This window comes from Prionailurus viverrinus, chromosome D3 (genome assembly GCF_022837055.1).
Source record: "Prionailurus viverrinus isolate Anna chromosome D3, UM_Priviv_1.0, whole genome shotgun sequence".
In the NCBI taxonomy this organism is placed as follows: domain Eukaryota; kingdom Metazoa; phylum Chordata; class Mammalia; order Carnivora; family Felidae; genus Prionailurus; species Prionailurus viverrinus.
Window position 1 is genome coordinate 15,478,082 of NC_062572.1, and position 25,739 is coordinate 15,503,820.

General features: G+C 42.4%; 1 protein-coding gene across 6 annotated transcripts in view; it reads left to right on the top strand.

Moving 5' to 3' along the window:
• Positions 1 to 25,739, top strand: part of SRRM4 (serine/arginine repetitive matrix 4) — a 590,829-nt gene that overhangs the window by 316,751 nt on the left and 248,339 nt on the right. For 2 of the 6 annotated variants that reach the window (XM_047827796.1, XM_047827797.1), the window contains exon 3: positions 4,211 to 4,389. The exons of 2 other annotated variants lie outside the window; for them this stretch is intronic. In XM_047827796.1, coding sequence (XP_047683752.1) covers positions 4,273 to 4,389 — 117 coding nt within the window. In that variant the 5' untranslated portion in view covers positions 4,211 to 4,272. Of the gene's footprint in view, positions 1 to 427; positions 488 to 1,974; positions 2,191 to 4,210; positions 4,390 to 25,739 lie in introns of those variants that run through there. 2 more of the 6 variants (XM_047827799.1, XM_047827798.1) reach the window with 2 other exon arrangements.

The following is a 25,739-nucleotide window of genomic DNA, read 5'->3' on the forward strand; positions in this document are numbered from 1 at the left end:
GCATTTTCCTCAGTGTGGGATGATATACTCCAAACTGGACATGAACAAACAAGGGTCAGTTGTTTTGAGCAATCCACACAAAGGAAGAAGTCATAAAATATTAAATTCCTGGAGGGACCATAACCTTGTTTGTTCTCATTTACTGCTGTATCATCAGCCCCCAAGGACAAAGTCTAGTATACAATAACATCCAAGACTGTTTGTTGAATGAATGAATGAATGAATGAATGAATTCTGAGGGAAGCAGCTAAGTGGTTTTATCTTCGTAGAGTTGTTATGGCTACCGCCATTGAATCAAGGATAACCAGTCAGAAATGATGAGATATAAAACTGTTGAATGAATGATTGAATTCTGAGGGAAGCAGACAAGTGGTTCTATTTTTATAGAGTTGTTATGGTTACTGCCATTTAGTCAAGGATAAGAAGCCACAAATGATGAAGCCAAGGATTGGGGTCCAAGTCAAAGGCTGCAATGTAAGGGTTGAATGTATGTATTCTGATGATTCTTATATGAATAACTTCAGCCTCGTCTCTCCTCTGAGTCATGGACATGTATATCCAGCTACCTTCTTGATATGTTTACCTGGCTGCTTCAAAGACAACTTAAGCTAATGTTCTGTTATAGAGTGTATTGTCTTCCTGCTCCTCTGCCCCTAAACCTAGTTCTTCTCCAGTGTTTCCTATTTCAGTGAACACCATGACCATCCATCTGGTTATACAGGCTAGAAATTTAGAAGACAATCTGAATACCTTTCCCTCCTTCATATCTCACATCCTAATTAGCTCTCAGATATATTCATTTTTTTCTCTGTCTTCCCCACCATCCCCTTTGTGGATCCCTCACCATCTCTCACCTGGACGATGATAACAGTCAGCTTACAGGTCTACCTGGGTCACCTCTATGCCCCGTCGATGCCATCCTCTACATTGCAGTTTGAGTGAACTATTCAAAATGCAAAGTGGATAATTCATTCCCTGCTGAAAACCTGTTGGTGGCTTCTTACTACTCATAAGAGAAAAACAAAATTCTCTAAACTGGTCTACATACAAAGCCCTGGATAATCTGGTCTCTGATGTCCTTGTAAGCTACATCATACACCACTCACCCTTACATTCTATGTGTTCATCCCACTGACCTTTCAGTTCCTCCAACAAAATGCTCCTTTCTATGTCTATGCCTAGAACTCCCTCACCCTCTTTATCTAGTTAACTCCTACACATCCTTCAGAATTCTTGTCACTTTGTGGGAAAGACTCCCCTAATCTCTCTCAGAGAATAAACTCTCAGAGAATCTGTTCCATTCTATCATTTATTTTAGTTTGTCATGAAACACTCATTAGTGTGATTATTTGATTAATGTCTGCCTCTCCAAGTGGACTATACAATCCATTTGAACAGGAATTGTATTTATGTTTACTTCTGTTTTATCCCCAAGGACTAGCACAGTATCTGACACTCAATAGATGTTCAATAAATCTCTGATGAAGATGAATGAATGAATGAGTGAATGAATGAATAGAAGAGCCTAGTTGCCTCTTGTGGTAGATTAGGGTTTATCAATCTCAGCACTATTGACAGTTGGGGTGGGATAATTCTTTGTTCTGGGGGACTTTCCTATGCACTGTGGAATGTGTAGCAACATTCTTGGCCTCTGTGAACTAAATGCCAGTAGCATCTTCTCTATTGTGATGCCAAAAATGCCCCCAGGCATTGTCAAATGTTCCCTGGGGAACAACATTGAGAACTATGGTGTTAGATTATATTAAGCATTTAAAATATTTGCTTGGCATTTGGGGCTATATAATTCCTTGTTGTCCTGTGCATTGTAAGATGCTTGGCAATATCTCTGGCCACTACCCACGAGATGCTAGAATCCTTCTCTAGTTGATAGACCTGTCTCTACATCCCTTTCTTGTGGTCCTTCCAGTGGGATCAGTACCCTCCCTGCCCGACTGATGTCATACATGGCTGTGTGACTTTCTTTGGCCAATGGAATTTCAGCAGATGTGAATGTCATGCCTGAGAAGAAATTTTTAGATCCAACAGTAATTCCACTTGCTCTTTTCCTTCTAACTCATGACTGAGGATGGGACTGCCATTCATTTGGGTCTGGAATAAAGAAGATATTGGCAGAGCTAAAACCAATTTGCAGATGACGTGTATATCAGCAACCAATGAATGTCTGTTATTGTAAGCCATTTTGGAATTGTTTGTGATGACAGCATTACTTAGTGAAAGCTGGATGTTAAAACTCTGAAGTGGTTTGGCCGAAAGGGCTCATTATTGGATGGTAATTGATCCAGTTGTGTTCTCTGTTTTAGGGTATATGAAGGGTAGGTGAACAAAAGAAAGATCACTTAGGTTCAGACTTTTGATGTATTTATTCAGGTTCCTAATGAGGCTTCAGGAGTTCTGGACCCAGCATAATTGCTGAGATAATTTTATCTTATTTTGCACATCTTTGTGTATCGTTTCAATAATCTCTGCTACCAGACCTAACTCATGCTCTTTTTCTCTGCAACCCGAAGCAGCACCCTAAAGGAAGAGTGTAAGCACTATTTTGGCAGGGACAAAATCTGTTTTATTCACGGAGATATAACCCCAGCATCAGTATGCTGTTGACTGGAATAGATACTCCTTCAGTGTTGGTTGAGTGACTGAATGACCAGTAGGGACTGCAAATACTCCATGTGTTCTCCTATATTTCCCACCCTTCCTTCCTTGCAGTTAGGCTGTGGCCAATGGCCTATGAACATAAGCAACATGTCCCTTCTGGTCTGAGAAAGTTAAGAAGGGGTGTAGGTTCTCCATTCTCAGTCTCTTTCATTTGCAGGGCAGGAGGCAAAGAACTTTGAGAAGGCAGAGTTGTAGATGCAAACATCTCAGGACCTTGCTGCACCACTGCAGGGGAACTTCTCAGGGAGAGCTCAGGACCCATATTCAAATTCTCATGAATGAGAAATAAACTTTGTTGTCTTAATCCAGCCGTTCTCAACCAGGAGTGCTTTTGTCCCTAAGCGTACATTTGGCAATTTCTGGAAATAGTAGGGAAATGTTACTGGGATCTAGTGGGTGGGGACCAGAGATGCTGCTGAACATCCTATAATGCACCGGATAACTAAGAATTATTTAGCTCAAAGTATCAATATGCCACTGAGATCTTGGATTTATTGTTAGTGTAGCGTAGAAGCTCCTTTCTTCACTAATAAATATTTTATACATCTTGCTTCTTAAACTAGCAGGATCTCAGTATTTTCCTTAAAGCTGGTGCCTTCAAGAACTCAATGAAGGAATTGTAAGTGAGTTGAATAAATTAAATAACTCCATGAAGAGTCAGGACATTTTCTATGTGGAAGCAGATGAGTGGAAGAAACCACAAAGTCCAAATGTAGAGAGTGCCATCTGACTGTTAAGAGTAGAGCTTGTCCAGGGGTGCCTGGGTGGCTCAGTCAGTTGAGCGTCCAAGTTCAGCTCAGGTAATGATCTCACAGTTTGTGAGTTTCAGCCCGGCGTCGGGCTCTGTGCTGACAGCTCAGGGCCTGGAGCCTACTTCAGATTCTGTGTCTCTCCATCTCTTGGCCCCTCCCCTGGTCATGCTCCGTGTCTCTCTGTGTCTCAATAATAAATAAACATTAAAATAAGGGGGTTTTTTTAATAAAAAAAAGAGTAGAGCTTGTCCATCAACCAAATCTGGCCCTCTGCCTATTTGTGTAAATAAAGTTTTATTGGAACACAGCCTTGTACATTTGTTTATGCACTATCTATGACTGCTTTTGCACTGCAAGGACACAGGTGAGTAATTGCAATGGAGATGGTGTGGTCTACAAAACCTACACTGTTTACTATTTGGTCCTTTACAGATAAAGTTTGCTGATTCCTGTTAAGAGCAGGGGTTTGAGTCTGAGCTCCAATACTTACTAGCTGTGTGAACTTGAGAAAGTCATGTCACCTCTCTGAGTTTTAAGTTTTCATCAGTCAGATGGAGAGAGTAATAAGACCTGTCTCATATGGTTGTTTAAGGACTTAATGAGCTCAGATGCTTTGCACATTTCCTGGCACATGGAATATGCTTAATCAATGATAGCTGTTATTAATGAGTTCGTACTATGAACAGTGAATAATAATACTAAAACAAAACCACCTTTTGTGCCTTGGGCAGAAGTAGATACTTCCCTCAGGCCTGGCAGTAAGTTTTCTTCCTTCATCACAGACGTTCTGGCAGCCCATAAGGAAACGTGTTTATCTTGAAAGCACCTGGCAGAGACGGCACGGATGGAGCTGAGCTGGTGGAAAGACCCCATTTCTCAAACCCAGCTTTCTACATGGAATTATTCAAAGGGAACCCTTATCAAGCAGCCTTCCAGCTCCAGTGCCATCCATCTTCTAAAGGTAATTCAATAGCCCTTGGTAGCTGATGATTTATGGGGCGGGTGGCTGCGGGGAGGTTGCTTTTTGTATTACAGCCTGTTTTTTATCAATGACCAGCAACCCGCTGTCTGGGGCCAGAAGCAACAGGCTCTTTGTTTAATCCTATTAATAAGGTCTTGGTTACAGCCAGCTCTGGGCCAGCAGAGGGCCACTGGCCACTGGGCAGATGAAGGATTTGGATCATTCTGAATTGAAAACACCAATTGTTAAAGTAAGACTCCTGTAGTAGAGCTCTGTCTCCTCTACAAAGCTGCTTCAAGCCTCCGAACCTCATTTGATTAATGCTATAGTCCTGGGAGGGAGAGATTGTCATTCTTGCTTTACAGATGAGATGTTGAAACTGGGAGGTGGTTACTCATCTTGTGCCTGGATTAAGAACACCAAGACAAGTGCCACTATCCTAACAGGATGCATGTGTCCCTGATGAGGAAGCCTGGGGTATGAGCTGACCCCAATGTACTAGTCCTAGTGTTTGTGTCGTTGCCACCTGATTCTGAACATGAGAGTAGAAATTCTCATTCATATTTTCATTCTTAGGACCTGGTACCAAACCTGGCACATAGTAAGTGCTTAATAAATATATTTAAAGACTGGAATGGTGGCCAGGCCTTTGCATGTATGTTTCCTCTTCCTGAAACACTCTCCTCATCCTCTTTGCCAATGAACTCCCACTTGTCTTTAAGGTCACATCTTATATCTCATCCTGTGCCAGTTGGTGTCAAATCAAGACAAATTATATTCATTAATGTTACTGAGAGAATTTAAGAGGGAGTTGGTTAAGTACTTACTGAAACAGAGAAAAAGTAAAAAGAGTACCTTGTATATAACCAAAGTGCATTAGTTAGTCACTGCCACATAACAGAGTAGCCCACAACTTAGTAACTGAAAACAACCGTTCATTATCTCCTCTTTTCTGTGAATCAGGAATCTAGGCATGGCTGAGCTTCATCTCCTGCCTCAAGGTTTCTCCCAAGACACCAGTAAATGTGGCAGCTCAGGCTGAGGTCTTATCCAAAGGTATGGCTGGAAATATGTGTTCATGGTTGTTGGCAGGATTCAGTTCCTTGTGGACTATTGGGCCGATGCCTTCAGCTTATCTGTGCCTCTTGGCTGGAGACCTCCCTCAGTTTCTTGCCACGTGGGCCTCTCCGTAGGGCAGCTCACAACTTGGCAGCTGGCTTCATCAGAATAAGTGAACAAGACAGAACACTCATGTTGGAGGTCACAATCTCATTATTTAATCTCTCAAGTGACATTCCATCACCTCTGCTGTTTTTTTAAAATTTATTTATTTGTTTTGAGAGAGAGAGAGAGAGAGGAAGAGAGAGAGAGGGAAGGAGAGAGGCAGAGAGAGAGAGAATATAGGGGAGGGGCAGAGAGAGAGGAAGAAAGAGAGAATCCCAAGCAGGCCTCTCACTGTCAGCATGGAGCCCAATGTGGGGGGTCGAACTCACAAACCGTGAGATCATGACCTGAGCCAAAGTTGAACTCTTAACCAAATGAACCACCCAAGTGCCCCCAGCTGCTTCTATTTTCTCATATAAGTGAGCCACTGAGTCCATCCTGCACTCCTGGGGAAGGGATCACACAACAATGTGAATACCAGCAGCAGTGCCACAGGCTGCCCGTCACAGGCTCATACCCACAGAGCTGGAGGGACAAAGGGAAGAGGTTGGGGCTTTAGAATCTAGGTATTTGGAGGAGGGTTCCCCATGGGGTCTGAGAGTGTGGCCCTGTCCAGCTGATTCTGGTGACTCTGATGGGACACAGTGAAGCTGTTTCCAGGAGTGCAAGAAAAAAAAAAAAAAGGACATGAGAGCTAGCTGCTGTTTCTGGAACCAACCAATACTGCTCAGGTTTGGGAAAAATCACTGGCGCCAACAGCAATGGGGATATAGACTGGATGGATGGAAAGAACGGTCCCTTTTTCCTCTGTAATGGGTCGAATCCCCGCCCCCTCCCATTCCTATGATGAAATCCTAGCCTCTGGGACCACAGACCATGACCTTATTTGGAAATAGGGTCATTGCAGACATAATTAGTTAAGATGAAGTCATACTGAAGTAGGATGGGCCCTTCATCCAATATGGTGGGTATCCTTATAAAAAGAGGCAATTTGAACACAGATACAGTCACACAGTCCATGAGAACACGAAGGCAGAGATTCCTTCTACAAGCCAAGGAATGGCAATGATTGCCAGCAAACCACCAGAAGCTAGGAGAGAGGCATGGAGCAGATTTTCCTTCACAGCCTTCAGAAGGGACCACCCCTGCTGACACCTTGATCTTGGACTTGTAGCAACCACATGTGTGACACAATGTTTGTATGCTGGTCAGGCTGCCTGTGGTACTTTCATGGTACTTGGTTCCGAGTAGCCCTTGGAAACTACCGCAGCCTCCTTCAGCCTTGCTGTCTCCTCTGGCACCGTCAATCTTGCAGGGCCCACTAAGGTTGCAGGTGGCAAAGCTGGGTTGTAGTTGCAGCCCACGTGGCTGAGGGAAGGCTGGGTGTGAAGCTGGGTGATGGGAATGGCCAGCACACACCTCTTTGGCAGGGCGAGCTTTCAGTGACCCCACCACACAAGCTCCAGCTGGTGTCCCGCCCTCCGTGTGTCCCCTCGGTCCTCCGTACTACCTTCTGTCATAGAACTTACCACTCGCTTGTGGGAACTCTTTGTCCGTATCATCCTCTAGACCATGAACTTCGTAAGGGCAGGCACTCTGTTCTGTGTTCTCCACCATTTCACCTGTGCCACTATGGACAGCTATCCTATCATACATATAATCTCATTTAATCCTGAAAATAACCTGGAAGTGCAGATATTTTCATCCCTACTTTGCTTCTGAGAACACCAGAGATCAAAGAGCTAAAATGGCAAAGCCAGGGCTTGATTCTCCTTTATACTTTCCTACTCCACTCCCCTCTACCCAGAGTTTTAAAGCTACTATGCGTTAAAGATTTACAGTGTACCAGGAACTGGGTTAAATGCTCTCTGCATATCTTCCTCTGTCTCCATATTTATATTAGCTACATTACCATTGAATCCTCATTTCATAGAGTAAGTAGTGCTGATGAAGAGCTAGAAACCAAACAGAATATTCCAGTTAAACCCATTTCCACTGTGCAGCCAGACAGCTGAAAATCAACCAGTGTCCCTCCACTAAGAGCAGATTAATAGGTTGTTGATACATCTAATGGTTTGTTTAATTGATGGCTTTTGCCATTATTAGGGGAGAGTTTAGAGGGGTTTTTATGATTATAAGACCCACATCAATTAGCCCTGGAAACAAGAATGTAAATATAAAATGTTATTTGTTCTGTTGCCAAGCAAAATAAGCACCTATACTGGGAGCCAGAGATTTAAGAATTTATTCAGCAAATATTGGAGCATGTATTATGTGTTTGGCACTGTTCTTGCAGCTGTGTAGGATGTAACAGTGTAAGATGCATTTCCTGTCCCCAGGGACCTTGCCATGTAGTTAAGGAAAGGAGATATGCACACATCAGATGTTAATTAACAAAACAAGGCCGTAGGGGTAAAGAGCAAATTAATGGAATGGACAATAGGAAAACAGTGCTTATGGAAATTCAGAGGAGGGAGTGATAATGATGATGGTGATGAAGAAACTTGCCACCATTTTCTTGAGCATCCATTGCATTCCAGGCACAGTGTGAAGTGTTTGTGTGCATTAGCATTTTACAGGTGAGGAAGCAGAGGCTTGAAGAAGTTTAATGACTTGCACGAGGTCACATAGCCAGTGAGGGATGCGATGAGAATTTGATCTTGTGTTATCTTACACAGGAAGGAGCTCTTAACTATATTGAGAGAGTGGATCTTACTCTGTATGCCCACAGAAAGCAGTTACTTCATGAAGGGCTGGGGAATTTTATGCAAATCTTAAAGAGTTGGTGACTTTTAAACTGGGTTTTGAAGCATGAATAAGAGTTTGGTAGTTGGAGAAAGAGAGAAGACATTCCAGGCAGAAGGAACAACTTATGTAGAATAAGTAGGTATGTTCCTTATTTTATTGCCTCTGCCTCTAGCTATGCTTGCCACACTTTTTTTTTTTTTTTTTTTTTTGGCAGTGGCCACTATAAGTCATGCTCAGTCTCTAATGCTTCTTCCTTCTGGGAAGGGTTTGGAGTTTCAGAACACTTATCCTTTGACTCTGCTGGCACTGAGGCTTGGTTCTTTGGGAGAGAGAAGCTTCTGTGATTCTACAGCAGATCCAGATATCATCAGTTATTTGGAGCACTTGGAAGAAAAGGTGGTGGGACATCCTTTCTCTTCTCAGCACACATACCTATTAGAAACGTTAGGAACATGTTGAGTGAACAATCCTTGGGAGGGCTCAAGTGCTTATTGCCAATTTAAAAAAGGCATTCTGAGAGAAAACTAACACAGATGGAAATAAATTGAATTTTCTGCCCTAGGAGATCTTAAACAATGAAACCCATGTAATTGACCACCGGTTTTCAGAGGAGGGTGGATCTGAGAAGTGCGAAGGTAGGGGGAGGGAAGAGGAGGAGTTCAGAAAAACATTTAAAAATGTAGAAAAAGATCGTTTTGTAGAGTGAGGGGTGCAATCCCCTGGAAGATCTGTGTTCCTTCCATGAGGCCAGAAGAAATGTGTTTAGGATGCCACACATAATAATGTCTGAGGGCTTCAGTTTTCTCATCTGTTAAATGGAAGTAATGGCACTGAACCTTTGAAATCCTACAAGGCAAGGTACAGAAAGGGCTTCCCGCATTGTCTGGCACATCATAGGAGCTCAACAAGTTAGTTATTATTAATGATAGTATTGTGCTAGGGAGTGAAGTGTAAGGTTGATATCTTAGGGTGGGTTCTCTAGAAGCAGAATATGACACAGGGGTTCTCATGCATGTGATCTATTGAGTTCTCAGAAGCAAGGGAGTGGGGAAGGAAGGAAAGGATAGGAGGAGGATGTGGTTCTATTTGGAGACTAGCTACAGTCTGATCCCACAGAAAGCTCGCAGGTATGAACTATGCTGCAGAATTGATCCCATCTCAAGGCAAAGGAGGTGAGCTTTTTTTGACCACTGTGTCAGGTACTCATTGTTTATAGGATGACCTGGGGGAGGGAATGTACCTAAAGTGGGCTTTCTGGGTGAGGTGGCTCCTGTCTGAGAGAAGATCCTCCCTAGGGCAGCTATGAGCATGGCGGCCAATAAGCCTCTGGGGATGGATGATGCATTGAGCTAGTAAAGGGCATCAGGGTTGGATGCCCCCAGTGGTCTCCATTTCAGTTGTCAGGGTGAAGGATGTGGAATGGAAACTCTGGATAAAGTAGGTATGTCAAGAATCTTTTTATGTAGTGTGAGGGCAAACCTCTGGATACAAAGATGCAAGGCAGACCCAACTTGATGTAACCCCAGGTATTTCCAACTAATTCCTCATGGAGATCAACACAATTTCTAGAATCCCAGCTTTGCACCAGCGCCTATCTTAATTATGCTGCTATTCAAAGATAGGGTGTTTGCTCTTCTCATCTGTGAGCCTTCAGAGTCAACTGAGGAGATGATGATATCTCCAGGACAGAAATTATGTTTGTATCCCCCATGGTGCCAAGTATGGTGCTTTGTATACAGTTGATACTCAGAAAGTAAAGTTGATCGAAGAGCATCTCTCCCAGGCATTCTTGGGGATCCCAAGCTGCTGACTTTTTTGGGGGTGATTAGAAAAGTGCCTCCAGTTACAAAAGTCCAGACTTCTTGTTTTGGCATTTAAGGCTCCCACACCTTCTTGATCTGGCCTTCATGATTATTGCCAATGACCCTCTCACCTACCTTCATAAGCCTCATGCTGTTGTCCAATCATTTCCAACCGCTTCTTATTTCCTCATGCAATGGTATCATCATCTACCCAGTGGTCCAGGCTGAAATCCTAGGAGTAGTTTTTTATTCCTTTTTTCCCTGATCCCTAACCATCAAATCTATGAGCATGTCTGGTTTATTCTTATGTCAAAATAAGCCCCAATCTGGCCACTGCACATCCTTTCCTTTGCTACCATCCTTGTCCGGTCTCTACATCATCCCTCACCCAGGTTACAACATCTTACTCATTGGTCTTTCTCCCTGTCCCGAGTCTTGCTTACCAAAGCAGATTGTGTCTAGCATAGTACCTAGCATATAATGGGCTCTCAATAAATATTTGTTAAATGAATGAAAGGAGAGGGAATCATGAGGTTCCCTTTTGACATAAAAATTTTTTTTCAAAGGGGAGCCTGGGTGGCTCAGTCGGTTGAGCATCCAACTTGGGCTCAGGTCATGATCTCACAGTTCGTGAGTTCGAGCCCCGCGTCAGGCTCTGTGCTGACAGCTCAGAGCCTGGAGCCTGCTTCAGATTCTGTGTCTCCCTCTCTCTCTGCCCCTTCCCCGCTCATGCTCTGTCTCTCTCTGTTTCTCAAAAATGAATAAACGTTAAAAAAAACTTTTAATAAAATAAAAAATTAAATTAAAAAAAATTTTTTTCATGGATTCCCAAAATAACAGTTGCTATTTTAGCATATTTTGCTTGAGAAATAATTTGTTGACCAGGTGCATCTATGAATTCAGTAATACTTTTGAATAAATAGATCTAAAGACTTAAAAAGTAGTTGTGCTAGGAGTGAGACATTGGCAAATGGTCTTGAAAATTGGCAGATACCTTGCAATACCTCTAGATCCCTCTAGGAGGCAGTGGCTTACAGGTTGGAATTTACTGTGTACTCTGGTAAAAGTAGGTCTTTGCTTATTTCTACAGCATGACTTATTCTGGGATTCTGTTCCCACCCCTATGCCTCTGTTCTTGCTGTGTCCTCCACTTGGATTGCCCTTTTGAATCTACCTCAAACTCTAAGTTTACAAAGCCCATCCATCTTTAAAGTCTCAGCCCAAATGTCAACTCCTTTGAAGCTTTTCTTGATTTCACCCAAGTGAGAAGGTATCTTGCCCTCCTTGCCGAGCTCCCATTGAGCTTTATCTGTATTGCCTTTATTTATAGCCATGGGTGCCTGATTTAGAGATTTCATGAACGAATAATATTTTTTAAAGGGAGGGGGTAGGAACTGCCATGGATTTGACAACTATTAACTTCAAATTTTATCAACACCATCATTTCATAAAAGAAACTTTTTAAATACAAAAAGAGAAGAATGTAAGGAAAGAAGAGAGGGAGAGAAGGAGGGCATTATTTCAAAATAAGGAAGCATTTTCACAATGAAATAAATTTTATTCTATAAAAAATTCATACAAGGATGGCTTTTATTTTTGTCTTGTTTCTGAGTCCTAGTAAAGAATTCATCACAAATAAGCCCTGGACTAGACAGGGGTGTTTAAAAACTGTCTTCTAATTCTTCATATCCCTACCCCATTACCACTTCTAGCCTTAGCTTTTCATGGGCAGAGAATGTGTCTGATTCAACACTATCTCCCCAACAAAGCCTGACTCACAGTGACTGATGTAAGGCTGGTTGATTGAGCATCATAAAGGGCAGAGACCCTGATCTGTCTCTAGGATAGTTTTGGCTCCTGATCCTTTGGCCTTGTACCACTGATGGTTAAAGAAAACCCTTGCAGTAGAATTATCCTTTCTGGAAAGCAAGGGCAATGTAGAACCCCTTGGATTTTCGTCTGCTAACTCAGCACTGAAAGTATTCATTTAGCCTTCCAGGAAGGCATTGCCCATGCAATGTCGGGAGAAGAGGCCATGATGTTCTTGATTTGCAGTGTCATAGTAGGTGCTCAATAGGTATATACTTGCCAGATCTCTGCGGATCTTGAACTCTATGATGGTGACTCTCTTTTGGTCCTGGGACCTTTTCCAACAGAAAACATGAGTCCTGCCATGCTTGGCTTTATCTTCCAAAGTACAGTGCTCCTTTAAACAATGACAAGATGTAATGAAGACCAAAGGTGGCTGGATTCTGGGTTCCTTCCAGTCACAGAACAGAGGGAGGTCTTGGGGCTTACTCTGTGCTGGTTTTGATCATCATTCTTTTGAGAACCCTTGGGAGAACTGGGCCAATGACAAACAGCATCTTCCTGGGTCAAGGCACTAACCATAGACACCCCAGGAATTTAGGGAACAGAGCTGTCCCAAGGAGGCTGAATGCCTAGTACCCAGACTCTCTGTCTGTGGAATAATGAATTCTCTTTTGATCATCTGCTGTGTAAATCACTGACGATGGGGAGTTAATCATGCATAGGAAATGAATCTTTTCTCTGAGTTAATGAGCAGAGAGCTCAGAGCAACATCTGTTTATTCCCCCTACTTTCAAATCTCTGGCAGTTTGAACAATTAATTGTACCCAATAATGTCTCTTTGTTTTTAGGCATTAGGGGAAAAAACCCAGTTCTCCCCAAAACACATATACTACCAGGTAGTGGGTAAAGAGGCATCTAGGCAGCTTCTTTACCCACTTAAAAGTGACGTTCTAAGAACCAAAGCATATATATAAGTGTAGGGGGGAGGGGAGAAGAGAAGGAAGGAGTAGAGGGGAGGGGAGGGGATGGGAAAGGAGAGGTGAAGACAGGAGGGAACCAGGAGGAAGGAATAATTTTGGCTATTTTTACGAGCGCTGCATAATGTACCAGTCAGTGTACCACTTATAGGATCATCGTATTGTAATTACAGGCAGAGGTATTATTATTCCCATTTTATAGAGGAGAAGTGCAAGGTTCAGAGGTTGTCACTTGTGCATGCTACCCGGCTGGGAAGTGGCTCGGGAGGGACTGACACTCAGATTGTCTAGGCTCTAAGGCTCAAGCCCTAACTGCTCCACTACACTACACTTGCCCTTTCCTTTCAGTGGGAAACCTCACTCACCTTCAAGCCCTGAGCCTAATGCCCCTCTCTGATTCCTCCTGAACAGCCCATAGGCAGAGGCTCTGAGGCTGAGCTCTCTAGGTATCCATCTTGGCTCTTGCCTCTTTGCAGTGATGGGCAAGTGACTTCACTTATCAGAGCTTGAATTTCCTTATCTGTCAACTGAGAATAATTACAGTGGCTTCACCTATGTTTTTGCAAGGATTAAATGAAGTGATATACAGAGAGAGAGCACAGAACCCTGTATCAGTTATGTTTGTATTACTGTCCTTTATGGGGCACTTTCTATGTGTCAGGAGACATGTTATATACCATGTGCATCTCCATGTCTCACATTCAACACAGAAAGTACATATTAATAATCAATCCATCATGTAGCAAATATTTACTGAACATCTATTAAATGCAGTCATGTCTTGATGCTGGGGATGGAACCTAGTTGGGAAGAGAAACACTGAGCAGCAATTATGCAATTAAATGATGACGGGATTTACTGAGAGGAAGTATATGGTGCTAAAGAATGCCTAATGAGGGTCAAGGACATGACCAAGTTTTAGAGAAGGTGGTCTCAGAGATGTCTTTTTGGAGAAAGTGACATTTCAGCTAAGCCCAGAAGGTTGACTAAGAGGAAGTCAGTCAAGGAAAAAGATGAGGGGAGAACATTTGGAGCAGAGGATGAGATTGTACTATTCTTAGTTATCTAGGATCTTTCATGTTTTAGTCCAAAAGAGTGATCAGGCATGGGCTCTTTTCAGATCTGTTGCAGACTCTTGGAGCTGGGGGGATGGGGGAAGTTGAGACAGGGGTATGTCCTATTCAGATTATTTGGAACATTTCCATGCAAATGATTAATGATGTCCTCGGTTGATTTCATTGAGTGAATATTCTACTCTTACCAGACCCTAGATGGTCCAAGCTGGAAGGAAACTTTGAGGTCATCTGGGGCTCAGAGATTGAAAATTGCAAAAAGATTGTACTTATGGGAGGTGGGGGCAGCTATTATTCACTGGGAATGTTTGCTTACAGTTCTCTGTTGGGAAGAGACCTGATTAATGGCAAATAGTGGTGAGATTGATTAGTGATATCTGTTTCAGGAATAGCATTAGGAAGTTATGGCAGGTATGTGGGTAGGGGTCAGAAAAGCTATACGCATTTGGCATCAGAACTCCTCTTAGAGAGAAAACTGTCTTTGTCTTAGAACGTATTTTTTATCGGCTGTTTTAGGTATTGAAGATGGGACCCAAAGGACATAAACTGTAAGAAAACAGCAAAACAAAGACAGAACTGAGTTGTCCTGCATAAGTTATATGAATTCAGGGTTGTGAATGAGCAAGATGGGGGTGAGGAGCTTGTAGGAGAGGGGAGGCTGAGCCACATGATGGGTAGCTGAGCCCAAAAGGCCAGAGAAGACAGCATGGGGACTTCCTGAAGTTAGAATGTCTCAAAATTTCAAAGAATGGGATACCTCATTTCCAATTTTAAGTAGTTTGCTTCACTCCAATGCACAGTTTGTCAACCCAAACTGACAATAAACATCTGTTTCATGTACTAAGACTTGTGCTGGTGACATTTGGGCGGGAGTAGAGGAATAGTGGCAGTGTCCAGGATGAGATGATATAATATGGGAAAAGAAGAGAACACAGGGAAGGCTGAATAGATGACCCATAAACTGAACCAACTCAGGAAAATAAAGAAGCCAGAGACAGAGAAATGCATGCCCCATGTCTTCCCTCAAACATTCCTGGGCCAAGAAGAAAGCAGAGTCTGTTATTGTACATGGGATAAAGGTCTGGGATCATTTCTTTTGGGTTTTGGAGAATGAGATATGTGTGAGATATATACCTATCTTCTTCCCTGTTTTAGTCTATCCTCCTAATTTTACAGATGGAGAAACTGAGGCCCCTGTAGGGGGAAGGAACCTAATGGTGGTCTCATTCAGTGGCTGCCCAATGAGCCTTCTTTTCTGAGACTGTGGTAGAAGACACTAGGCAAGGGTAATGAGCCAGTAATGATGTCTGCCATCATTCTGGTCTGCAGCACTCAGCTCAGTTTGGGCAAACGATCACAGACTGTCAGATGCACTTTTATTTTTGAAGGGAAAATTATCAGAACTTAAATGAAGGCTGCCTAGTCACATGCATGTGTGCATGTGTTGGGGTGTTTGGGCAGGTTATGGGGTGCAGTTGGGAATTTGGACCTGACATGAAGATGACAGAGAAAGGAAAAGGGTTTCCCTTGGCTCCATATACTGCTTTGAGGCCCTGCTATACCTCTCCGCCTTGGAGGGGTCATTTCAAGAGAAAGCCGTGAAACTCAGGTCTTGCACATAAGCAGTGGGTGGTCACTTAGCTAATAATGGTAATCCACCGGAGCCAGAAGGGATGCCTGGTGAAAAGCTGGTTTCTCCCTTTGTCTCCCTACAATGCCCAATATTTCCACCATTAATTACCCCTTTGGGGTGAAGCATGGATATGTCGATGTCTTTGCCAAGAAGGGAGCCAATTTTGTAATCCCCACCAATGCCCTAGAAAGGATCCACCAGTGATAATCCCTCAAAATGTACTACTGTTTTCCAAATCTTTGCATGTAGACATTGTCACTTGTGTCTCATCACACTTTGGTATGCCCTCATTTTTCAGAAGAATAGACTGAGACTGAGAGATTTTGACTTGGCTGACCAACTGAGGAGGAGACGTGAGAATTCAGGTCTCCACATAACGACTCTCAGCATCTTAGGTGATTAGTTGTTTTACCTCCAAATAGGAGTACATTAAAAGTTTTTTAAATTAGATTTTGATTGTACAGTGATAAATTTTCATTATGTAAAAAATTAGAAAATGGAGAAAAGCCAAAGAAGAAATGAAACTGTAGCCGTAACCCCATGAGGCAAAGGTGATCTCATTTTCAATTTGGGGCATATTCTTCTTTTCCATTAGTGTTATGGATTTTTAACAAAAATAGGGTAAGAATATGTAGAATTCTGTGACATGCGTGTATCATTATTTATTTAACAAGCTCTATGATAGTAAGCATTTATTGAGCTTATTTGTTAAAAAGCAAAATGACACAATAATGAATAAAGCATGGTTCTTATCATCTGGATTAATATACTACCGAGCAAGGTAGGGGCATACAATTCACCTATTTGCTCAACAACTAGATTGAGTGCCTACTATGTCCTAGGCATAATGGATACAGCTGAAATCAGGATAGAAAAGGTTTCATAAAACTTAAGAACAGATAATCAAAAAATACATTTGAGTAGGGGTGTGTGTGTGTGTGTGTGTGTGTGTGTGTGTGTGTGTGTGTGTATCTAGAATATAATGAGACAGTGAAGGAGGTATGAAGGACAAGACTGGGTCGGTACAGAGAGTAGGAATCATGAGAAACTATTTAAAATACCCTCTGAAGGAGTAACATTTGAGCAAAGACCTGAAGTAGGTAGTGAACTATGTGAATGTCTGAGTGAAGAATGGACCAGCAACAAGTTCAATGACAGGGAGGTAGGAAGGAACTTAGTGTTGGAGACAGAAACACTTGACAGCACTGTGAGCAGGGAGAATGTGAGGAAACGCAGTTGGAGAGGTCACTGGGGACCAAATCATGTAGACCCTTGAAGGCCACAGGAGTGTCTGGATGGTGGGTGGTGAGCTTTGTGAGGTCTCCAATAGGCGAATGACACCAGCTGATGTGTATTTCCAAAGCCTCATTTTGGCCTTTGTATGGAGGCTGACTATGGTAGGGTGCAAGAAGCAAAGTCAGAAGATCAGTTTGGAGGATTCTTTAATTATGCAGGAGAGAGCTGATGGTGGCTTGGACTGTGGTAGCAGCAGAGGGGCTGTAAGAAAGGGTCAGTTTTAAGATATATTGTGAAGGTTGAGCTTTCTGGACTTCCTGTAGAATTGGCTCTGGGAGTAACAGAAGGGACGTGGTCAGGCATGCCTGGGCAACTGGTCAAATGGTGGTAACACAACTGAGGTGGGGGGCAGCGGGGGGACACTAGAGGAGAGTTAGAGGTTTGGTTTTAGATATATTAAATTGAAGATTCCTGTTACAGTCCCAAGTGGAGAGCCTAACCACACAGGTGTATATGCAAGCCTGGAGGTCAGGGGATGAGTTGAAATGGAAGATATAAATTTCAGAATCATCAGTGCATTGGTGTGTGAAAGCCATGTGACTGGATAAGAAAACGGCTATTTGGTGAGGGGTTGAGAGAAAGGTAGCTTGAGTTCCAGTGGGGCTGGAGGCTGATGGGAACCTGAGGACCACCTTCATTTAATTCATGGTCGCACTGAAGACTGGATCTGTGGTCCTAATGGTGGCAGGATGGGTCTTAATGAGAAAGTGGTCCCAAATTTACCTTTAAGGAAGGGAGGAAGTGGGGAGCACAGAACCTTGAAAAGAGGTTCTAAGACCCTGGGGAATAAGACAGAAAGGAAGACAGGAAATTGAGATAAAGAGAAGGTAGGTCAGGAAGGAGAGTGGGAGAAGAAGAGACTCAAGTTTATGGGTAAATGCCAAGCTCTAGGAGCCCCCGCCTTGATCCCTCCTTCCTTTCTTCCTTCTTCCTTACATGTATGCAAGCATGCATCTATCCATCCACCATCCATTTCTCAATTCATTTAGTGAGTCAATAACTCTTATTAAGCCCTTGCTTTTTGGCAGGTATTGGACTTTGGTGTCAAGGACATAAAATAAGAAGCAGTTACTTCGTGGAGGAAGCAGGAAGCACAAGAATTGCTCTGATCAGCTCTAGACAGACAGTGACATCTTAATCCGTAATTTCCCAAAGCAAGTCAGTCCACATACTAGTTGCATCACAATTGCTTGAGGGCCTTTGAGAAATATGTACTCCTGAACCCACCTAAAAATCGAAATCTTCCAGGGAGTATGTTTTGAAAAGGTCCCCAGGTGATTCTGATGTGCAACCAGGTCTGGGAATTCAGCTGATTGAGGTTCAGGTCGGATGAAAAGTTGGAATGATTTTTAAATAATTCCACTTTATAGCATTGTTACGGTTAAATGAGATCAAGGCAAAGCAAGTTCTTGGTGCAGAAATGCTTCCTGGACATGTGTGTGTGGCTCAAGACCTTCTCACTACCCAAAGCATCAAGTAGCATCTTGGTTAGAGGGGCAGGCTCCCGGCCACATCCCAGATGTCCTGAATCAGAATCTCCTGAATGATTCACATGCACATTAAAGTTGGCTGGTAGAAGGGGGACACAGATAGTCCAACCTGTCACTGAGGCGGTCACACCTGGAGGCAGATCGTCTCTATTAAGGAGCACTAATGAAACGTAAAAATGATTTCCTCGGTGTAATTATATGATGCTGCTCTGCAGTTGTAACCCTGGGCTGCTCTGTTTGCAGGTGATTTAAGTGCCCATTACACAGCACAGCGATGTATGTTGGGAAACCAGGGGTGATAGAGAGGCAGTGGGGATGCTGGCTCCTTGTGTCTCCCTGGACAAAGTCAGTCTGTTCTTGACAAGGGCTGCACCAGTGGTCCTCTCCTCTCTGTTTCTGGAGAGAAACACCTGCCCTTCCCCAAGACTGACCACTCCTCCATAACAGAGAGTGCTATAAGGCACAGAGCTATGCTGCCCAGAACAGTAGCTGGCTTCAGGGGAGTCCCTGAATCTCATTACTTCTTGAATTTGAATGTGCACGTGAATCATCTAGGGATCATGTGAAAATGCACATTCGAATTCAGCAAGTCTGGAGTGGGCCTGAGATCCTGTATTTCTAGCAAGCTCCCAGGTAATGCTGATGCTGCATACTTTTATTAGGACCGTACTTTTACTAGGAAGACACCAGTACTTCTCAGTGGTTCTCAGAGAATACCAATGATTCCTCCCACCCAAGTTGAATTAAATTGGAATTTCTGGAAGTAGAATTTGGGCTTCACTATTTCTGAGAAATTTCATAGCTTATAGTCAGGGTTGAAAACTGGTTTAGGAGACATTTCCCCCTCTCCTGCTCACTCTCCCTTTCTCTCTCTCTCTCTCTCTCTCTCTCTCTCTCTCTCTCTCTCTCTCCCTTCCTCCCTCCCTTCCTTCCTTCCTTCCTTCCTTCCTTCCTTCCTTCCTTCCATCCTCCTTCCCTGTACTCTTCACCCCTCCCCTTCCCTCTACTCTTCACCCTTCCCCTTCTCTCTCTCTCTCTCTCTCTCTCTCTCTCTCTCTCTCTCTCTCTCTTTGCAGGATAGGGAGGAAGGTAGAGGAGAGATCAGCTGGGATCCAGAGCAGACAGTTAAATTTAGAGAGAGATGTGTGCTCCAATGAAGAGAATGATCATGGGAAGGCTATTGGCAGGAAGGATATTCTCTTTAAACAGAATCCTGTAGCTGGACAACTCTTTCCAGGAGTTTTGCTCAATTCATGCCTGTGCCAATTGTATCATGCTGTTCTCTTATTCCTTTTCCCATTCATGGAAATTCTGACTCTCCTGTTACCCATGTCTAAAGAGGGACAGCCAACATAGACATTCCTTGGCAGGACCCACCTCCATCTTGTTCACTTATAACATTTGCTGAGCCTGTGCAGTGGGAGCTGGAGGTCACAGGGAGAATGCACCTGCAAGAGTTGGGACTTTGAGTGCCAGAACACAGAGACACAATTCAAAGACAATTGGGCAAAAAAAAAATGATATTTTATTCATTCACATAATTGAAACATTGGTTGTTCCAGTGGAGACATCCTCTAGAGTCTCCCTCTTTGACAAGAAGTCCACCAGCAGGCTCACATCCCATCCTTTCAGCAAATCCATTAAAAAAAAGGGTACCCCTCTTGCAAGTATTCGCCTAGAAGTCAAAGAATAGAGCCCCTTTGGTTCTGAATGAACCATATGTTCTGAAAACATACGGCATATGTCTTTCTCTGTATGACTTATTTCACTTACCATAACACTGTCCAGTTCCATCCACGTTGCTACAAAAGGCCATATTTAATTCTTTCTCATTGCCAAATACTATTCCATTTTATACATAAACCACAACTTCTTTATCCATTCATCAGTTGATGGACATTTAGGCTCTTTCCATAATTTGGCTATTGTTTTTTTTTTAATTTTTTAATGTTTATTATTTTTGAGAGAGTGGCAGAGACAGAGAGCAAGCAGGGGAGGGGCGGAGAGAGAGGGAGACACAGAATCGGAAGCAGGCTTATAATTTGGCTATTGTTGAAAGTGCTGCTATAAACATTGGGGTACAAGTGCCCCGATGCATCAGCACTCCTGTATCCCTTGGGTAAATTCCTAGCAGTGCTATTGCTGGGTTATAGGGTAGATCTATTTTTAATTTTTTGAGGAACCTCCACACTGTTTTCCAGAGTGGCTGCACCAGTTTGCATTCCCACCAACAGTGCAAGAGGGTTCCCGTTTCTCCACATCCTCTCCAGCATCTACGTCTCCTGATTTGTTCATTTTAGCCACTCTGACTGGCGTGAGGTGATATCTCAGTGTTGTTTTGATTTTTATTTCCCTGATGAGGAGTGATGATGAGCATCTTTTCATGTGCCTGTTGGCCATCTGGATGTCTTCTTTAGAGAAGTGTCTATTCATGTCTTCTGCCCATTTCTTCACTGGATTATTTGTTTTTCAGGTGTGGAGTTTGGTGAGTTCTTTATAGATTTTGGATACTAGCCCTTTGTCCGATATGTCATTTGCAAATATCTTTTCCCATTCCATCAGTTGCCTTTTAGTTTTGTTGATTGTTTCCTTTGCAGTGCAGAAGCTTTTCATCTTCATGAGGTCCCAATAGTTCATTTTTGCTTTTAATTCCCTGCCTTTAGAGATGTGTCAAGTAAGAAATTGCTGTGGCTGAGGTTAAAGAGGTTTTTCCTGCTTTCTCTTCTAGGGTTTTGATGGTTTCCTGTCTCACATTCAGGTCCTTTATACATTTTGAGTTTATGTTTGTGAATGATGTAAGAAAGTGGTCCAGTTTCATTCTTCTGCATGTTGCTGTCCAGTTCTCCCAGCACCATTTGCTAAAGAGACTGTCTTTTTTTCCATTGGATATTCTTTCCTGCTTTGTCAAAGATTAGTTGGCCATACTTCTGTGGGTCCAATTCTGGGTTCTCTATTCTATTCCATTGGTCTATGTGTCTGTTTTTGTGCCAATGCCATGCTGTCTTGATGATTGCAGCTTTGTAGTAGAGGCTAAAATCTGGGATTGTGATGCCTCCCACTTTGGTCTTCTTCTTCAATATGACTTTCGCTATTCAGGGTCTTTTGTGGTTCCATACAAATTTTAGGATTGCTTGTTCTAGCTTCGAGAAGAATGCTGGTGCAATTTTGATTGGAATTGCATTGAATGTGTAGATAGCTTTGGGTAATATTGACATTTTGACAATATTTATTCTTCCAATCCATGAGCACGGAATGTTTTTCCATTTCTTGATATCTTCTTCAATTTCCTTCATAAGCTTTCTATAGTTTTCAGCATACAGATCTTTTACATCTTTGGTTAGGTTTATTCCTAGGTATTTTATGATTCTTGGTGCAGTTGTGAATGGGATCGGTTTCTTTATTTGTCTTTCTGTTGCTTCATTATTACTGTATAAGAATGCATCCAGGGGCACCTGGGTGGCGCAGTCGGTTAAGCGTCCGACTTCAGCCAGGTCATGATCTCGCTGTCTGTGAGTTTGAGCCCCACGTCGGGCTCTGGGCTGATGGCTCAGAGCCTGGAGCCTGTTTCTGATTCTGTGTCTCCCTCTCTCTCTGCCCCTCCCCCGTTCATGCTCTGTCTCTCTCTGTCCCAAAAATAAATAAACGTTGAAAGAATGCATCTGATTTCTGTACATTAATTTTGTATCCTGCGACTTTGCTGAATTCATGTATCAGTTCTAGCAGACTTTTGGTGGAGTCTGTCGGGTTTTCCATGTATAATATCATGTCATCTGCAAAAAGTGAAAGCTTGACTTCATCTTTGCCAATTTTGATGCCTTTGATTTCCTTTTGTTTTCTGATTGCTGATGCTAGAACTTCCAACACTATGTCAAACAACAGTGGTGAGAGTGGACATCCCTGTTGTGTTCCTGATCTCAGGCGGAAAGCTCTCAGTTTTTCCCCATTGAGGATGATATTAGCCATGGGCTTTTCATAAATGGCTTTTATGATGTTCAAGTATGTTCCTTCTATCCCAACTTTCTCGAGGGTTTTTATTAAGGAACGATGCTGAATTTTGTCAAATGCTTTTTATGCATCGATTGACAGGATCATATGGTTCTTATCTTTTCTTTTATTAATGTGATGTATCACATTGATTAATTTGTGAAAATTGAACCAGCTCTGAAGCCCAGGAATGAATCCCACTTGATCATGGTGAATAATTACTTTTATATGCTGTTGAATTCAATTTGGTAGTATCTTGTTGAGAATTTTTGTATCCATATTCATCAGGGATATTGGCCTGTAGTTCTCTTTCTTTGATGGGTCAACCAGGCAATTAGAGAAGAAATTTAAAAAATATATGGAAACGAGTGAAAATGAAAATACAACAATCCAAATGCTTTGGGATGCAGCGAAGGCAGTCCTGAAAGGAAAATACATCGCAGTCCAGGCCTATCTCAAGAAACAAGAAAAATCCCAAATACAAAATCTAACAGCACACCTAAAGGAAATAGAAGCAGAACAGCAAAGGCACCCCAAACCCAGCAGAAGAAGAGAAACAATAAATATCAAAGCAGAAATAAGCAATATAGTATCTTAAAAAACTGTAGAGCAGATCAATGAAACCAAGAGTTGGTTTTTTGAAAAAATAAACAAAATTGACAAACCTCTAGCCAGGCTTCTCAAAAAGAAAAGGGAGATGACCCAAATATATAAAATCATAAATGAAAATGGAATTATTACAACCAATCCCTCAGAAATGCAAACAATTATCAGGGAATACTATGAAAAATTATATGCCAACAAACTGGACAACTTGGAAGAAATGGACAAATTCCTAAGCACCCACACACTTCGAAAACTCAAACGGGAAGGAATAGAAAACTTGAACAGACCCATAACCAGCGAAGAAATTGAATCAGTTATCAAAAATCTCCCAACAAATAAGAGTCCAGGACCAGATGGCTTCCCTGGGGAATTCTACCAGACATTTAAAGGAGAGATAATACCTATCCTTCTCAAGCTGTTCCAAGAAACAGAAAAAGAAGGAAAACTTCCAGACTCATTCTATGAAGCCAGCATTACTTTGATTCTCAAACCAGACAGAGATCCACTGGCCTTTGTTCTGTTCTTCAGGACCTCCCTGCCTCCAGCCTTAGGGTCTTCACATTTGCAATTCTCACCTAAATTGTCACCCCTCCCTACCTCTCTTCCTCATTTACACTTGATCTTTTCAGTCCCCATTAAAATGGCCAGCTATCCCCAATCTAAATTAGGCTATCACAGTTCTCTGTTCTTTTTTATACAACACATGTAATTAACCTGTAAGCTTCTTGGACTGTTTATGTCACTTGCATTGATCCCATGTGATTTCTAGACTCCATGGAGATAGGGACCCTGTCTGATTTTGTTCCTCATATGTCTCTAAGGCTTACTTTGACCCTGGTGCATAGTAACTGCTCAGTGAATAATTGTTGGATGAATGAATTAGTTTGCTGAGGTTCCCTGTGTCCCTCAAACCCAGGTACGTGTAAAAGTCAACTGGGAAATCATTAAAAATACAGGTTTCCAAGGGCACCTGGGTGGCTCAGTCAGTTAAGCATCTGACTTCAGCTCAGGTCATGATCTCACAGTTCATGAGTTTGAGCCCCACGTTGGATTGTCTGCTGTCAGCATAGAGCCCACTTCAGATCTTCTGTTCCCCTTCCTCTGTCCCTCCCCTGCTCGTGGTCTCTCTCAAAAATAAATAAGCATTAAAAAAATATATACAAGTTCCCCTAACCTTCCTTTGGTCTTTAGGTTCAAAATGTGTGGTTGGATCCTGGGAAGACCACTAGGAAATTTGGAAATGGTTTGCCAGGATTGTCAATGGACAAGGTGCCCAGAGTCTTTTGTTTTAATTTGGTTTTCAGTGAATCACAGCAGACTGAAAGAGACATGGCCAAATGTATTATAAATTGAATGTGGAAGGAGGGAGAAAAATGTATGTTCCTAAGAATGCAGAGTTGTGGTTTCCATCAATACAAGCAGAACACTGGCCAAGGAGACACAGTTCAATTTGAGTTAATACTAACTGCTTGTAGTGTTTGTTTTTCTTTTCTATCTTGATGACAGTTTGGTGGTTTCCACACACTGTCAGACAACTTGTAGATCCGTAAATGTTCTCTTGCTAGTTGCATCACATTTCTGATGGGATCCTCCTCCTTGGTTCCCAGATGCTAAGTTCATAGTCTAACATAGCCCCTCCTCCCTGCTGGTTAGAATATTCTCATCCCCTTTGCCCACTTTCTGACAGAGTGGATTTAAGGAATTCAGACACGTTAGCATCCTTTGACTTTGTACATGGATAATTGAAAGTCCACTAGCCTTATATGCTGATAGCAGCATGAATTATTTTGACATGTCCTTTTTGTAACTCACTTCTGAAAAAAAAACCCACCCTTTTTCTCAGTTACTGAACTGCCAGCTTCCTGAGGTCAGCCACTGTGTCTTTTTTCTCAGCTATTATGCTCTTTAGAACCTAGCACACATTCACTGATGCTTCAACATTGATAGTGGTTTGTTACTGTTAATAATAATAAAATGGGTTATTATTAAAATTGTACTTTATAGCATTTGTACAGCACTTTGCAGTTTACTAATGCTTTCCTTCATTATGTCATATAACTCTAACAAGTCACTTTTGGTGAACGACTGATAATCAGAATCACCTTGGATGTATTTCAAACATATACATTCCTGGGACTTACTCAAGACCAGCTCTAAGAGTGAAATTTAGAAATCTGAATGTCTAGCACTCTCCTAGGTGATGTTCCTGATTATCCAAACAGGTGAGCCATGAGTGTGGTCACTACGTACGTGGGCTTGGAAGTCAGACTGACCTGGGATGGAATCCTGGCCTCTGTGGGACCATGTGCACCTGACTACAGGTCTCCAGGGCCTAGTGCTTCCCCTACCTGCATGATGGGGCTGATGAGACCAATAAATGAGAGCACATGGGTATAATATGTACTTAGCAAACAGCAATTCCAGCAATTTCATTTCTCCTCGTGGCAGCATAAAATAGTAGCTAAGAGCGTCATTTGGGGTTCAAGTCATTCCTCGTACATATAACATGAGTTTACACTAGTCTCAGTCTTCTCATCTGTAAAATGGGAATAATGGTGGACACATCTATCCCCTGAGACTGTTTTCAGGATTAAACTAATTAATTATGAAAAGTGGCACTTTAGACCAAGACCTGCCACATGTTGACTGATACATCCATGTTAGATGTGGCCAATTTTATATCCATTTTACAGAGGAAAGTACATGTGGCTTCTAAAAGGAGAAAAAAAAAGAGTTTAAACCTTGTCTTCTATGCCTAAACTCTG